General features: G+C 45.0%; 1 protein-coding gene across 1 annotated transcript in view; it reads left to right on the top strand.

The window, feature by feature from the left end:
* Positions 1 to 16401, top strand: part of ARHGAP32 (Rho GTPase activating protein 32) — a 157042-nt gene that overhangs the window by 113789 nt on the left and 26852 nt on the right. The window contains 1 exon segment of the mRNA XM_075723289.1: positions 9367 to 9516. Coding sequence (XP_075579404.1) covers positions 9367 to 9516 — 150 coding nt within the window.

The following is a 16401-nucleotide window of genomic DNA, read 5'->3' as shown; positions in this document are numbered from 1 at the left end:
GTAGACAGGACAACAAACATTTGGTTTAGATTGTATTAAAGGGAGGCTGAGGTCAGCCATTAAGAAACTCCCATTTGTAAGGACAGCTAGCAGCTCAAGTAATTACCAACAGCAAATGTGTGGCATTTTTGTCGCTGGAGACTGTTGAGTTGGAGAAATTTCTGGCAGAGATGGCTGAGGTACAGTTGAACCTGCTCTGGTGTCACCTAATGGGTTAGGTGGCATTTTGGGTCTTGATCTCCCCGCTCTTCCTTATTTGCAAGTATCTGGAGAGTATCTAACACATAATCACCTGGCTGACGTTGATGCTTACTTGGTTGTTATGTTGATACTTACTCAGTTGTCCTTAATGCTCCTGCGCCACTTGAGGTTCAAGTTAAGAAATCTGCTAACCAGTAACACCTTTCACAGGACACAGTGCATTGCCTTTCGGCTTGTCCTAAAGTAGGGTTTCTTGTCAAACTACAGGAATTGTGTAAGTATGAGAGATACATTCAAGTTACAGTATCGCGTTCTCTTTAGCGCAAATTCAGTGTTACATGAAGGCCTCAGTACATCTTGGTGTAGGGTGTGCTTGGACGTGCAAGGTCAAATGATCGTGATATCCCAAAGTGAACATGGGTGAATGACTGATGCTGTCTCCCTGACAGACGGATCTGATGTTTATTTGTGCTAGTGATACAGGTACCTGAGTCAGAATGTTGTTTTTCAAGAGGATCATTAATCTCCGAGATAAGCAAAGGGACTGCATTAAACTCTGCTAGAACGTGTAGGGGTTTAGCAAAATGTGGTATGAATGAAAGAGAAAAAAGATATTGCAGGTGTCTCTTGCTGTTTTTCTTCTAGCTCTACATTTCCCAGTTTGCTCCCCTTGTCTCCCAGTCCCGCTGCTGGCCTTGCGACCTTTTTTGTGTCACCTGAGCTGCTGACGCTACTGCTGTGTGTGCTAAATGCCCTCATCTCTAGCATTTTGTTTTAAACTCCCACTTGTTTTCCAGTTTTGGCCCCCAACAACTTGTTTCCTTTGAACTCCAGCCCCATCTATTACTATTTCCTCACCTCCAGTTGCAAGCCCTTGAGGCCCTCGTGTTACCTAACCAAAAGCCGTCCCTGCTGCACTGTCACTAAGACTGTATTAGTCAGCGCTGCCTTTTTTTCCAGATACAATTCAAACATGTTAATAGAATTAATAAATTGACCTTGTCAGCCCTTGTACCTTTGAAATCTCTCTCCTTTCTCAGTTAGCCTTCAGCTGACTGATTTATATCTCCTAACCATATACTGCTTCCCTCAGGGTAGGTACGCTGTATTTCAGGGAATTAATTCAGAGACATCCTGTGCTGTTTGTTCAGGAGGTCAGGTCGTATTATCTTAAAGCTCCCTTTATGGCCTTAGAGTCTATGAAAAGATCAGGCATCTCTTTGGCCTGGAAGGTATCACAGGTTTCTTGGTACCAGGCTTTGTTATCTGTGGGCAGGTGACATACTTACACATCTAGCTAACCTCGCTGTTACTGTTCCTACTCAATTATAAATAACGAATTTGGCAACGAAGAGCATGGAAACAGGTTTTGTCATTGTAAATAGTTTATGGCTCTCATACACATTTTCTCATTGACATAAAGAAACCTTCTCCAGACAGTTCAAACTGTAGGTAATCCTTGTGCACACCATTACGGATGTGTGTTCAGTCAAATGAATAATGTTGAAAGCAATCCATGTTGCTGGCCTGGTATGCTGTTAGCTTTTGAATTTGCAGTCTTCTCTCTCTGGAAGAGGACTAATTAGACCCAAGTGCAGCAGAAGCTGACAGAGGTTGTTGTATAATCTGGGCATGAAAATGCACCGAGTTGCCAAGCTGGTAGATCTCTTGATGCCAGGCGTTCCTATGCTAACCAAAATAAGCCAGTACTCCAACTTGAGCCAAAGGCCAAGGTTGGCAAGGACAAGGAAGAGTTGCGGTTTTGTTGATGCTATTGCTTACAGACGCTGCCCAAAGGACGGCTCCAGAAGTCCTCGGCAGATACAGGAGTAAGTGCGGCTTCCTTATTGCTGGACTTTGTAAATAAGAACAGCAACATCGCTTCCCAGTTTTGATGTCCTACTTTACTCTCCATGTGTATGGTGCTCTTGTGATAACTGGAAATGTGTGCTTATTCTTGGCTGGTCCTTGTCCTCATAGTTAATTTTAATGGTTTTAGTCTGATGACACTGAAGTTAATCACCTTTAAACATATTCATGACTTCTTGTAACGCAGAGGCCGGCCTTAACTGATGGCAGCCTGGCACGAGATAAATGCTGCAGCATCAAAAAGCACGCAGCATTTTTATTTTATTTTTATTTTCTTTGTAGACCAAATCGTTAAGTACACATTTATGAAGGTTATTGGAGATAGAAGGATATTTTTAAACTACATCTATAGAATTTTAAAGTGTCTTTCTGAAAATCTTTATAACCAATGAGGGAGCCAGGTGTAGGGATTAGTGCAATTATTGAGGTGGTGTTGGTTGGTCCTTCTTCAAAACCAGCGTCCTGTTCAAGGACTGAAGGACGGTGCTTGGTGGTGCGTGGTTCCAGATTTTGGTTGGGTTTTTAGGGCTGTATAAATTAGCTTCCAAAATAGAATCTGCTGTGGCAGGAGGAAAGGAGTAAAATGTCTTGTTGCTAAGGAACATGACAGAGAACTGGGAGATGTGACTCAGTTCTTGGCTTGGGATAATTTCTCTTCAGTAAGATGTGGGTCCACAGAGCACGTCTTTCTAAGTGTGAAGGGATGGATATTAAAAATATTTACTGAGGTTTTAAGGAGGGGCCGAGATAACTGATGCTGTGTGGGGAACCAGTTGAACTCGGTCCACTCACACAGCTAAATGTGTTCCTGAGTGTTTGCAGAATCGGGAGCATAGGAAATACGTGGCAAAACCGAACGCGGCTTCTCATCTCCCGATTGCTGGTACTGCTCTTTCTTCAAAAGACTCTGTTGCTGCTCTTTCTCTTCCCGCAGTAGAGTTTAATTTTAGAGGAGAATGGGTCTTGAGGGGCTAATAGCCTGGAAAAATCTTAGCTCGACTTGCTGTAAATCTCTCTTCAGAGAGGATGGATTGCGCTTTTGTTTTGTAATACCTAGCTGTGCTTTTTTATACGACATTCCCACACCTCTTTCCATCTCTGATTTTGTGACTGGATATTGCAGTTTGTTGATGTATTTTAAACTATGCAGCCACACGTGTTCCTGCTTTTGACCTTAGCACCATGCTCTCCTCGCAGCAGGGGACAGCTGGGTTCTGTAGCCTGTAAAATCACTGTTAATAATCAGAGGAAGAAACACGCCGGCCATGTGCTGGGAATGTGGGTCAGCATACACCCTCCACGATTTTCTCTTAGAGTCAAAGTTTACTAATGCTGTATTAGAAAACATGCTGCTGCCAGCAATCCTGCGAACAGGATTTTGTCTAGGCCTGAGTTCAAACCCCAGATATTGGTGATAGCAACAGGAGATGAAGCAGGTGTTCTTTATTTGTTTAGTGTGCGTTTGTTTTCCCTTGGCAAAGTCTGATACGGTTGCAGGGGGACAGGCAGTGGGTTTGTGGGGATGTCCTACAGGAAGCTGCCATTATCCTGTTCAGAACATGTTGCTGGGTCACCGTACACTTGGGCATCTGCTGAGCGAGCGCTTACCTTTTTCCTCCACAGAAATGTGCAAGACTTTTGTCCACATAAATGTGCAAATCTGTCAGTGTGTGCTTTTCTGTTCTTTGTTTCCCCTGGTCTTTGAAAGGAGGCAGGGTGTGTAAGATGGGAGATGCTATGCAGGGCTGACTGTATTGTATTTTGTTCTCAGAGCCTTTGCATCATGGGGGTTTTCTTACTGAAAAGGGAAAGGAAATGCATGCACAAAATAATTTTGGGGACATGGTAAGGCTGCATTTATTAAAAGGCTTCTCCCGTTTGGTCGCCACGATTCAAAGCCAAGGAGTCAGGAGCCAGTGCTCTTTCCCGTCCTACCTTTCCTTTTGTTGCCAACACTTTGGGCAATTGTAATTAAGTATTACATTTTAGAAGCAGTCTCAGGAAGAGTTTTATGGCCCAGACATGATGATGATGCACATCGTGGCCACAAAAATGCCCCGAGGGCTGGAGCACCTCTGCTATGAGGCCAGGCTGAGGGAGTTGGGGTTGTTCAGCCTGGAGAGGAGGGGGCTGCGGGGAGGCCTGAGTGTGGCCTGGCAGTGCTGAGAGGGGGCCGATGGGAAAGATGGGGACAATGTTTTGAGCAAGGCCTGTTGTGACAGGACAAGGAGTAATGGTTTTAAACTAAAGAAGAATAGATTTAGACTGGATATAAGGAAGAGATTTTTTACAATGAGGGCGGTGAGGCACTGGCACAGGTTGCCCAGAGAGGCGGTGGAGGCCCCATCCCTGGGAACATCCCAGGCCAGGCTGGACGGGGCTGTGAGCACCCTGGGCTGGTTAAAGCTGTCCCTGGCACTGCAGGGTGGGGCTGGGTGGGCTCTGAAGGGCCCTGCCCACCCAAAGCGTTCCATGGTTCTATGATACTTCTGCAGTTTGGGCCGAGACACTTGGTATCATTGGACTGTGCTCTAATCTTAGGGGCATAAATCCAGAGTAATTGCATCCCTGTCAAATCTACACCGGCACAGGAGGGATCAGAAGTTGGCGCTCCGTGGCTTGGTTGTGCCTCAGCGAGTTCAGCTCGTTGCCAGCAGGCTGAGGGTACGGTTCTGCAGCGTGTTGGCTTTGGCAGGGAGCTCAGCGTAAGAAGGTCCGGTTTCCTGCGCTTTGCTCCACCGCCCCCTCACTTGGGCTGCCACAACTGCTCACGCTTTTCTGCTGTAAGAGCATCAAGCGCAGCAGATTATTTGTAATCCGGGTCACTGCAGTGACTTAGCTCGCAATGCAACCCCACAGAAAAGTGTAGGACACGACAGGAGTGCCATGATGGCCCGTGAGGGCAGCAGGTCAGGGGAAGATGAAGGCGTCCTCAACGTATCCTAAGAGATCCCCATGAGCTTTCAAGTGGGTTCCCAAAGTAACCCAGGAAAAGCATCTTGTGCTGAACAGCCATGAAACTACTTTGGATCGGCTGATGGCTGACACATTTCTCCAGTGAACAAGCTGCGTAAAGTATATCCTGAAGTGCCTTCTCAGTCTGCAGCATTAGGGTGAACAAGCCCTGTTTTTAATGAAGTAATTGTTATTTAATAGTTTTTATCAATGTCAGGGGAATTTCAGGCCTCGCTCATACTACAAAAGCTCGGTGGTACAGCAGCAGCGGCATGCTTTGATTGACAAATGTTCCTCGGGGAGGTACAGTGTGTGGCAGCTTCCCAAAACCACAATAAACTGCCTGGCACAAGTATTCCTTTTTCTCCCCTCCCTTCCCACCATATAAAGGCTTTGGCCAGCACAGTTATGTCAGCTAAGGGTGTGATATTTTTTCTCACTCCTAATTGACACATTCCTGCCAGCAAAACTTCACAAGTAGTCCAACCTCAGGTGGGGGTCTTCTGTTTGGGTTTTGATTTTTTCCCCCAGCCAGTATTGCTATGCTAGTTGGAGAATTTGTCTTTGCTTGTTCAGGCCAGGATATTTAGCCAAACCTGCCTTTCTGAGGAAAATTAGTCACTGCTCCTTCTAGGAAAGCCTCCATTGCTTGGTAAACAATTTTGTTTTGTAGTGGTTAAATCTGAGGTGGAAAGTAATACGGATAAATGTTAGGGGTTTGGTTTAGTTCTGTTTGCTGTTCAGTTGGTAATTCAGCAGCATCTCTGACTGTAGCAACCATGTAAAATCGTCTGGTAGTAATGCTGCTTTATCGTCTGAATTTATTTCTATGTCACTTGTCAACCTGAACGCCGCACATGGAGACACAAACTGAACGGTTCAGATTTATGATATCCCTACTTTATTGGTGGGACAACAGAGGAAGGTAGAAAAGGGCTAATTAGTTTCTTCACATCTCCTTAGTTTGTAACAATTTTAGATTTGTTTCTGGTCTAAACCCTGTGCCTTGATTCTGTAATTTCCTCACATTCACTAATTCTGGGTTTTTCGAGGTCGGCACGTGGGTGTGGGAGCGTAGGACCAGTCCTCGCGCTGCAGCCCGGGAGCCCTGCTTGCTCTTGCTGGTGCCGTCACCAGTGGGACAGCGAGGGCTTGGGACCAGGGTTTTGGAGCAGAGAACATTTATTCTGAAGGATTCTTGGTAGCAGCCTTGGCATTGGTGCTTATCCAGAAACCGGGACTGCTGCACTAGCTTCATCTAAACCAAAATGCATCAGAAATTAAATCTCTCTTAGGATGCATTGCTGGTTTGAGGGTCAAATGATGCCAGAGGACTTGGAAACAGGATAGAAAGCATCACCTTTTATTGCTATTGCCAGAAAGACAGCTTGCCTAACAGCCTCCTGCGCTCTTAGAGCTTATCCTTATCAGACACCTACTTGCTTTTTTGTTCTTTTTTATAAACTGTCAGGAAAGAGATGACTGCTGTTCCCTTTTCTTCCCCACCCAGGAGAAGCCGAACTCCTATCAGTGAATCATTCTTGCGTAGGTATGAAACTCTGAAGTCGGTTTAGCCTGAGAAACTCTCGTACAGAGGAGGCGGTGATTCAGGGAAGAGCAGTGCGGGAGACTGCCTTTAACCAAGGAACCATGCAAATGTTTCAGCAGGCCGTTGATAAGTGAATTTCTGGGTACTTAACCTGCTCGGGCATTGCCCTGACAGCGTCTTGGACGGTTGCGCTGGTGCGCTGCGGGAGTGTGTTTGTAGGAGTCTACTTAATAATGCAGAAAACAAGACAATTATTTTAACCTGTACTGAGTGGCTTAAAGGCAGAGCAGATTTATTGTGTGTTAAAAACTCAGGTCTCCTTTCTGGTGAGTGATGTAAACAAGTATCAATACCAAGCAAAGTACATCTTTGGATCATGGAAGCGCACCTTTTTCTGCTTTTAATGCCTGAGGTGACACCCAAAAGTCACTTGCTGCCCTGGTCACCAGCATTAGTAGAATTTCTGCAGTGCTGGAATCGGATGCGTTTTCCTCCATTTTAAATCCCTTATCTGACAGACTCACTTTTCATTAAGTCAAGCAAGATACTTCATGCAGAACTGTATACGGAGTCTGTGAAATGATTCAAATGAATACATACGTATTAGTAATTGCTTTATTTGTCTGTTCATTTGACTGTTGTAAAAGCATCCGTCTCAGGTCTGTCACCTCCAATAGCATTATCGCAGGAGCCCGAGGGTGCTAACCCTTTGAAATTCCACACAAGTCGGGATGAGACTCTGTCTCCGGTTATTCTTGAGCGGGGCTGATAGGAGATGATAAATGAGCCGTTGCTTTACTGCGGTGATGGATACAACCAAAATCGATACTAACTTTGTTTGGCGTGTCAGCACAATCTGTTCATTTATTGCATGTAATTAAAAAAAGCCTGTCAAACCGAAAACATTCCTTTAATTAAAGCCCCCATAGCCACAGTTTGTCATGCTCAGCGCTTCTGCGTTTTGTTAAATGATTCGGGTTTGACTGTTGAGACCACAGACGTGGGGTTTGTTGGAGGTTTTAGGTTTTCAGGTATTCAGATCTATTTGGCTGCTGCAGATCAGCGTGGTGTCACCCTGCAAAAAGGGGCTTTATCCAAAAGCAGAACTCTACTCACATAGATAGAGAGATGTTAAGGTTACCGGAATCAGGTTTATTTTAAGTAGAGGGACTGCATTAATACCTGGTAAAATAGGAGGAAAAATGCTCAGCTGTTTAAAGGGATTAAAACATCATGAAGCATAGCCTTGTATACAGTATACAAGTATAGTTATACAACTATAACCTTGCTCGTGGGACAAGGTTTTTCGTGTTGTCTGGTTGAAGAATATACCCTGTCCGCCTGTATGAAGCATTACTGCATAAATCTCTCTTCTGCTGAGTCCCAACTTCCGAGGCTGCTCGCTGAATTTCAGGTTGTCCGTGTTACCGAGCAGCAGTGACACCCAAGAGATGCACCTTTGTCACCAGGCTTCTTCATTGCTTTTTTGTTTGAAACAGCATTGCTCTGCTGAAATGTGATGACAGTACTTAGGGTTTTAATGCAGGTGAGGTACGTGGTTGTCTTTCCTCTCTGGGATCTGAGACAGGAGCAGGGCAGAGTGATGGCTGGTATTGCCTTGGGAGCCTTTACAACTTCCTGGGGCTGTAAAGGCTTCCTCACAAAGCACAGCCTTTTATACCTAGTGATTTGTTCTTTTCAATAGAACTCTTCTGTTGAAGTTAAACTGCTTTTAAATCATGTACACAATGGCACTTTTGTTGGGGAGGCCAGAGCCCTTTTGCTTTCAGAGCGGGCCTCGGGAAGAAAAGTTGACATTCAAGGGCATTGTTCTGCTTCCCATTCAAACCTGCCCTCAGCCTCTCCTCCCGATCTGCATGATTTTATTTGTGTCACCCGCTCCTGCCCTGTGTTACCCTCCATTCCCTTCCACTGCGGATTCTGCTCCTTTGGCGGGACCGGGTGGTTTTAACAGTGACCGACTTCACCAGCGTAACGCCGAGACTCGGAGCCGGAGGTTTGCAGGGATGGCTCCCGAGCTATGTTCTCATCTCTTTGTAGACTTCTTGTATTTATCCTGGCAGGGATAACCTGCATCTCTTCAAATCAGCTGCCTTAGTTTTCTATTAAATAAAACAAAGACGGTAATGCTTATTATCTTGCAAAGGCTTGAGAAGACTCGGGGAGCTGATAATGCCCTGGAATGGGCTGTACCTCCCCAGCTGCAGTGAGGTTCATTAAAATTGCAGGTGTGCTAGAAGGGCAGTCTGCAGCACTTAGAACTAAATGTCCTCTAAGTTCAGATATTATTAGTCATTCATTTGTTCTGGAGGCACCTAAGACCACTAGAATGAGAGCCAGTAACAAAGCATTTATTTCTGTTTTTAGATTATATACCATATTTGTCAACGTACGTGAGATTACTGGTTTTGTAAGTTTAGCCTTGTTCCTTTTTCCAGAGATGAGAATTGTAGCTCTCAGGTGCTGCCTGCCATCCGATATGCCATGACAGTCCTTTAGTGCACTCCCACCTGAAGCTGCTTTGCAGATAAATGTGGCTTTGTGTTAAATTCTTCCATTACAGCTGTCTCCTGTTATTTCTGCACTAGCCAAGAATTAGAACAAAAGCCAAGTCTCTGTTTAGTATCGGACCTTGGAAAATCTGTTTCTGTAAATAATTGATACTGATGTTACTACAGTTCTTACGTGCTCTGTGGAGCGTGTTATGCTTGGCCTTGCCTAAACTAAGCCAAATCTAAAATGAAGTGGGGTTTTTTTATTTTGTTGTGCAGTGTCAAAAAAACACGGCAAGCTCATCACCTTCCTTCGTACATTCATGAAGTCGCGCCCAACGAAACAGAAACTGAAACAGCGGGGGATCCTGAAGGAACGGGTGTTTGGCTGTGACCTGGGAGAGCATCTTCTCAACTCTGGCCATGATGGTAAGAAACAATCCGTTCTTGAGTTCTTCCTCTGTTGGGAATATAATTTCAGGGTGATCGTGTCTAGCAAAGGGCTAATTGGTACTAGCGGAGAAATGTGTAACAAAAATCGATGGCTGAAAGATAAATTGAGGCTAATGCTAATAAGAAGCAAGCACTGCGGTTCGACGTGGGAGCACTGAAGACGGATAGAACTACTGAAGATGAGTTCTCAACCTCTTGAAGTCTTCAGATAGTTTTTTGCAGGGAAATAGATTTTATTTATTTGTCGGTGCCAATGAATAATTGACTGGTGTGTTAAATCCACACATTTCTCTAGCTTGGTACTTTTGTACGATTCTAGCACAGTTTACAGTGTAAGTCCTTCATCTGCCTTCTCCCTTGATTTCACAAAATTTACAGGAATTAACTGGATATTACATTTCATCACAGCTTATTTTTCTCTCTGTTTGGCACAGTGAGTTTTCTGTAGCTCTTCTCTGTCCCTTTCACCTTCCCAGCAGCACTTTAGGGAGGCAGCAGAGAAGAGCTGGCCATGCCAAGAAAAAAAATCACACAATTGTAACTACTCTTCCTCGGATAAACTTCTGTTTCACGTGCTCTTTCCTACCCTCTCACCATGACATTTCCAGTCTAGGCTGTGAAATCGGGGAGGTACCTGCATTGCTGAGTAGCAAATGGAGGACTTAGATTCCTTCACAGTTCGCTAGCCAAGGTCATTCCCATAAATGGCCCATGCTGGGGGTTACTTGAAGCAGCCAAGGGGCTGCAGCCAGTTTGCCCAGGAGTTAAAGCCATCAGGAAATTCGTGACGGGTGTAGCATCACTGTCTGGCTATGTCAGCTTGCTGATCTGTTTCATATTTTTGCTCCTTGCCTAATGCAATAGATTTTGCTCTAGACCTCTCGTGCCAAAGTTGTTAGTCTGATGTCTCCCAGCTTTTGCGTGCAGGCTGAAGGAGAAGTGCTGTGTGGGGTAGGAAAGGAGTTTCTCTGTTAAATTTGTTTTCAGTGGTACTTCAAACTCCTTGTTCATACGAGTGCCTTTTGGAAAAGGGATGGTCAAGGGTGGGGAGCCATTTCACGCACTTTTTCCAACTGATTCAGTTGGTAACAGCGATGTGTGCTCCCTTGGCTGACATGAAGTGTTTTACTACCAGTTGGTGAATAATATGAGCTTGTTCTTATGGAATCAGGACTGTGGCAAGGCTCATTGGCTTGTTAATTGGAACCAGTAGAGATCTTTATTGCTGGGGCTTGAAAGCATCAGAGAGCCAGAAACTGGATGGTTTGGAGACAGAAACAGACAGTAACCCATGTAAGAACTGCATCAGGAGTAGGTAATTTACACCACCGGGTAGCTATGGAGCTGGTTTTATATTCATGCTGTGGGAGCGATCTTGGAGGGCAGGAGACGTGCCAGCAGAGTGAGCTCATTAATGGAAAAGAGAGAATTCTCTTTCATCCCCAGCTCCCCTCCTGTCCGCTTTAGTTAGGCACAAGTCAGCAATAATTAAAGCTTTTCCATGCCCTCTGCGCTGACTTCGTCCCCTGGCTTTAAGGGGTGCGCGTTTTATTTAGCAAGAAAAGACACATCCTGAGCTGAACTAAAGTGTTGTAACTTCACTGGAGGCTCCTGTTGGACACTCTCTAGGAGATCATTTCTTCTTCTGGTCACTCCCCTCCCGTCACGTGCGGCTGAGTGACTGTGCCTGAGCTGTGCTAATGAGGTCTCTTTATCTGAGGAGTTACCAGTTGCTTTCACCCTTGATTTAATAACTCTTTCCTAACTCCTGAGTGAACCAGATCCAAACTGAATGTTGCTAACAGGGGCATGTCTCCATTTCACACAGCAGGATTGGTTTTTTTTTCTGTGTGACTCAGCTCTCTGACCTGTATTCCAAGTGACGTTATCCCCAGGATTGGTTTTGTGGAGACATTTCTGGGTTCCTGTGCCTCAAGCTCCATGCATGCACAGCATTTTAAGATTCCCTCATTCTGTAGCATTAACGCTCCTCAGTCTTGGAGCCGACTGCAGTGCTGATCTGCTGAAAGGGGACTGAGATATCACAGGGGGCCCTAAGTTGAAATAATTAGAGCAAAGATGCAATCCTGCTCCTTCACCTCATAACCAGAACATAAACAAGTATTTTTATAGGAGTGCAGAGTACTGTAGTTGAAGTCTGCGCATGATACCTAACGGTCATGCTTTGGGATTACAACCACAAAACATCTTAGTTCAGAAAAAAAAAACCCACCAAGAACCCAATACATTCATAGATTCGTTTAGGTTAATGCTAGTTTTGATGGGTTGCTGTCCAATAGGCAAAAGATTTAGCAGGCTGAAGGAGAAAATGACACTGTCCACAGTGTTTGAAATGAGTGACATGGTATTCCTGTGCTCCTCAGAAGTGCAATATTGAACCAAACCGGAGTTATGTGAAGAATTTTACTAATTACCAGCTTTGGGAAGCTGGCAAGGCCTAAATTCTCAAGAATTCGCTGTGAAACAACACGAGCAGTCCCAATCTTGCAGTCATGAACATCTGAAACTTTGTCTTTTAGATAGGAAATGGTGAGAGAGGAGCAGACCGAGAGAATGAAAGGGATAAGGAAGGACAAAAACTGAAATAGGTCTAACATTTTTTTACTAAACACTGTGTTGAGGCAGCTGGCTGGGATTGCTTAGCTAGAAGAGTGCATCTGCTGTCTCGTATACCCAGAAGGGAATTTACAAACACAGAGGAAATGTTTTACCTACTGCAGTATGTCGTCTTTCTGTGGGCTCAGCAAGTAATCACTCTCATTCCGCATCCGTTGCACCTCTTTCAAAAGGAGAATAAATCGGCATGAGATGTATAGGAGGAAGGCGACACGGAGATGTGTCCTGCCGTACCGTTACGGAGCAAGAGCCCAGGGGATACCATCCTGCAAAGCTCCGTAGGCACGCTTTACGTTCGGCGTGCGCTGAGTTCTGAACTAGCAAAGCGTTTCTCTTAGCTTACCTGGAGTTTTGAGATTAGTCTTGCGCTGAGGCAGAGTGCTCTCTCCTCCGAAAGGTTCCTCTCGGGCTGGCGTGACAGAACTTGCGTCTGCTGAACTTCAGGGCGTAATACATCTGTTTATTGGAGTTTCTCCCTAGGGGAGGGTGTCTGGGTAAGATGGGATGAGTGGAGCAAGCAGGCTGGTGTTGCTGCTGCCTTTTCATTTTTGATGAGGATGCCATTTGTCATTTTTTTAATTGATGGGTATGGATCTGAGAAGTAACGCTCTAAGCAGCTGTAGGAAGGGAGGTAAGGTTTTTAACAAATGTTTACAATAACAGCAGTAGGGGTGAGTAATGCACCTTAAAATCTTTCTGTATGCCTGGTGATTCATGTCGGGGATTGCGGTGATTATTGGGCTGGCAACTGGAGACAGGCAGCGTCCTGGGGTTTGGATTGGTTGCTTTTTGGGTTTTTTTTAATTCCAGTTTGTAGTGTGCTGACACTTTGAGCTCCCCAAACAACGACGGGTCCCTTCTGTGGTAGGAGTTACACCTCCGCATGGTGTGAAACAGTGCTTTCCCAAAGGCCCTTGCAAACAGGGCAGCAGTGAGGGGAAGGAAGCATCGTTGTCCCGTTTCGATGGTTGTCCGGTTAGATGAGGGTCCGGGTCACGGGCAGATCACAGGATTATTTTTCAAAATCATCTGTGTTCTTAGCTGCTTGGAAAAAGGGGAATTAGGAGCCACGTGTGCTCCTGGTCACTGGGCTGGGGTATGCATAGGTGTGTTGCTTTCAGGGAAAGTAACAGCGGTGTGTCCTTCTGCTTCCTCTTCTGTTGCATGTCAGTACTGAATTATGGGCTGATACCTGTAGGAGTAAAACTAGTTTTGATGAGGATTTTTGACTTCTCTGTTGGGTCTAAATCTAGCAAAGGTTGTGGTGATAGTCCCTTCAAGTATGTTGGTTTGCACAATACCTCTCTGGTCGGCTCTGGTCACCCGGTGGAGCCTGCCTTAAGAGGCCCGTCTCCATTTAATTTTAGTGCGTTATTCATTTGTTGGCTCCTCCTGGGTTTTGAATACTTCCCCTGCCAATGAAGCGTCATTTGGAAGCAGACCAAGCTTAGCAGGGAGTAGCTGTTTCTTCATCGCCCTGAGAGATGTTCCCAGTTGGTTTGGTGCTATTGACACCTGCCACACTGGTTTGTTTTATGGAGCTGTGCGATGCAGCAAATTCAGCATAATCCCTGACTCGCGAAGAGGCCTTGTTTCCTTTGTAGGTAGCTAGAGTTTCCCCCCCCTAATTTCTTTTCTCTCAAAGGAAACCAAATAGAACTTAAATTTAGCTCGACCCCAATTAGAAAGAATTGTGCTTGCAGAGGATGTGTTTGTTTGGTGTGGGAGCTGTTGAAATAAATGCTGCATTGCAGCATCCGTACCATGTCCTCGTTTGTGCCTTAGAATATTTCGAAACGGAGCTCTCCACAGCTTCTGCGAATTTATGACAAGTGTAGGAGTCTGCAGTGATGTGGCTAGCAGAAACTTTGTGCCTGGCTGCATGGAGAGGCCAGCGGATTGGAAAGCTGGTTCTTGGCAGAGCCTGTGGCCGAGGGTACGGCTTTACGCAGGGGACCGAGGCGGGCTGGACGGAGCCGCGGTGGGAGCGGGGAGAGGAGGCAGCCGCAGATCTGGGGTTGCAGTTGCGGTGGTGCCGTTTCTCTCTGGCTTCGGGAGCTCACCGATCGGTCAGAGCTGGTTAGCGGCCACTCAGCCGGGGCTCTCGCGTGGTCAGCGCGCCAGAGAAAAGCCACGTTGCTCTTCCGGGAATAACTGAGTTGTGAGCTGCAGCAGATGAGGCATTACCTTCCAGTGTACTTTATATCGAAACACTGCTGGGAATAATGTGCTGGAATTGTTTGGACACAGAGGATGGGGTATAAAATACTGGCGGTTCTTTTTGTGTGCTGAAAATGTTCCTGTTGCCTGGCACTTGATAAAGATGATCATTTCTCTCTTGGCATTTCGAGTGGAGCACAGGCTAACCATGGCATACCCTAAAATGGCGGTATCGGGTGTTCATTTTGTGATGTAATCCATACGATACGGTCAGCTCTGTTAACAGAGGATTTTGTAGACTAAAAGCAAATGGTATTTTTCGTACCTCTTTATGCATTTGTTGCATTGATACATCATCAGCTTCCAGAATTGGAAAAGATGGATTTAGAAACGGCACTCATTTTTGATTGATAGATTTCCCTTCTTGAAGGATCTGTACCTCCTTTTTGAATTATTACAAAGTAGCAGTGATCCGTGATAAACAGGAGGAGGTATTGCTTTTCTTGCTGAAAAAGTAAATGCCTACGAAACACAAAATTTACTAGCACACCTGGTTCATAGAATCATAGAAATGTTTAGGTTGGAAAAGGCCTTTAACATCATCCAGTCCAACCATTAACCTCACACTACCAAGTCCACCACTAAACCAATTAAGGGTAGAGTAATAATTAATTTCATGTTTTGTGACTTGGTGGCTGGATTATTTTTTTAATGCAACTAGAAAAGAATCACTTCAGGTTGGAAAGGAGCTCTAAGGTCATCAGTCCAACCGTCAACCCAACACCACCATGCCCACTAAACCATGTCCCAAAGTGCCACGTCTACTCTGTCCTTGCTATTCTGCCCAGTTCCCCAAATTTATTAGCAATTGTTTTGAACAAGTCAGGTAGGATTAAAGAAAAAATAAAAGACTTTTCAGAACTGCGTGCAAGATCAAATTGTAGCAGATACAGGACCTTGATCCTGTTATATACTGGGTGCTAGCAACAAGTGTTTGCAAGGGATGGTTTTATTCTCTTGTGCTGGTGATTATGCCCTTCCGATAAGCTCCTTAGCAGTACCTTGGGGTCTCTGGTGACATTACAGCTTGTCCTGGGTCCTCCGGTGTTACCCTGGCTGCAGCTGCGTGATGCAGTTGCCTTTGATGCTAATTTATTGCAGATTTGAGTATGGGGAGAACGCTGTTACCAGAAGAGAGAAACACAAGGAATGAGATCTTGGGCAGCATCTTGGCAGGGATCTGTAAAAATCTGGTTCCCCTTAGCTCAAGCATAAGTTGGGTAATCTATATGTCATCTCTTTGGTTCCTACCATTAATGTGAGGAGTCCCTTTTAGTAGCTAATAATTTTCATTATAATAAAAGTCTGCCTGGCTGGCTTTGGATCTTTGCCATCTGTGAAGGAAGCCTTGATTTGGCAATCAGGACAGCTGAGTCTTACATATTTATTAATTTTAGATTTTCTTGATGCTTTAACTCTTAGAGGGTAAACTTAACCAGTTTCCTCTCTCTCTCTTACTGCTGGAGAATGAAATTGAGTATGACAAGAAGTAAAGCAAACTTTGCTGAAAAGTAGAAAGTTACCAATATTTACAGAATTGTTGCTTTTTCCCCTTCCTGTCTCTAAATACTATTTTTAACTGTAAACACAAGGCAGCCCCTGAAATCTGAGAAATTCCAATTTATGTTCTGAAGGCCCAGGTGAAATCCCTGCTCGTGATGTCCTTGATAGGGAATTGCTTTGCTCCAAGATTTTCGCTCCAGAAGGACTTTTTAGCATTTGCAGGGCTTCAGTCAGAAATACCTCCTCAAGCTTTACCTGCGCCCAGTAGAAATTGTAACTGGTCTGTGAGTGCCCACAAATGAGTACAGGAGACAGCTGCCTATAGACAGGGAGGACGTGGGTTTCCATCAGTACGTTTTTTCCACGACTTGAAACTTTAAAACTTGTTTATAAGCTGCATGCCATAGAGATACACTTAACTTTTTCTCCTCCCCAAGCGATTTACTTTTGTGCCTGTGAAATCATTAGCAAAGGGGAGGATTTGACACATACCTTGTGTGT

Source organism: Pelecanus crispus, chromosome 19 (genome assembly GCF_030463565.1).
Source record: "Pelecanus crispus isolate bPelCri1 chromosome 19, bPelCri1.pri, whole genome shotgun sequence".
NCBI classification, from domain to species: domain Eukaryota; kingdom Metazoa; phylum Chordata; class Aves; order Pelecaniformes; family Pelecanidae; genus Pelecanus; species Pelecanus crispus.
Note: the sequence above shows the minus strand (reverse complement) of the source record. Positions and strands in the feature narration are given on the sequence as shown.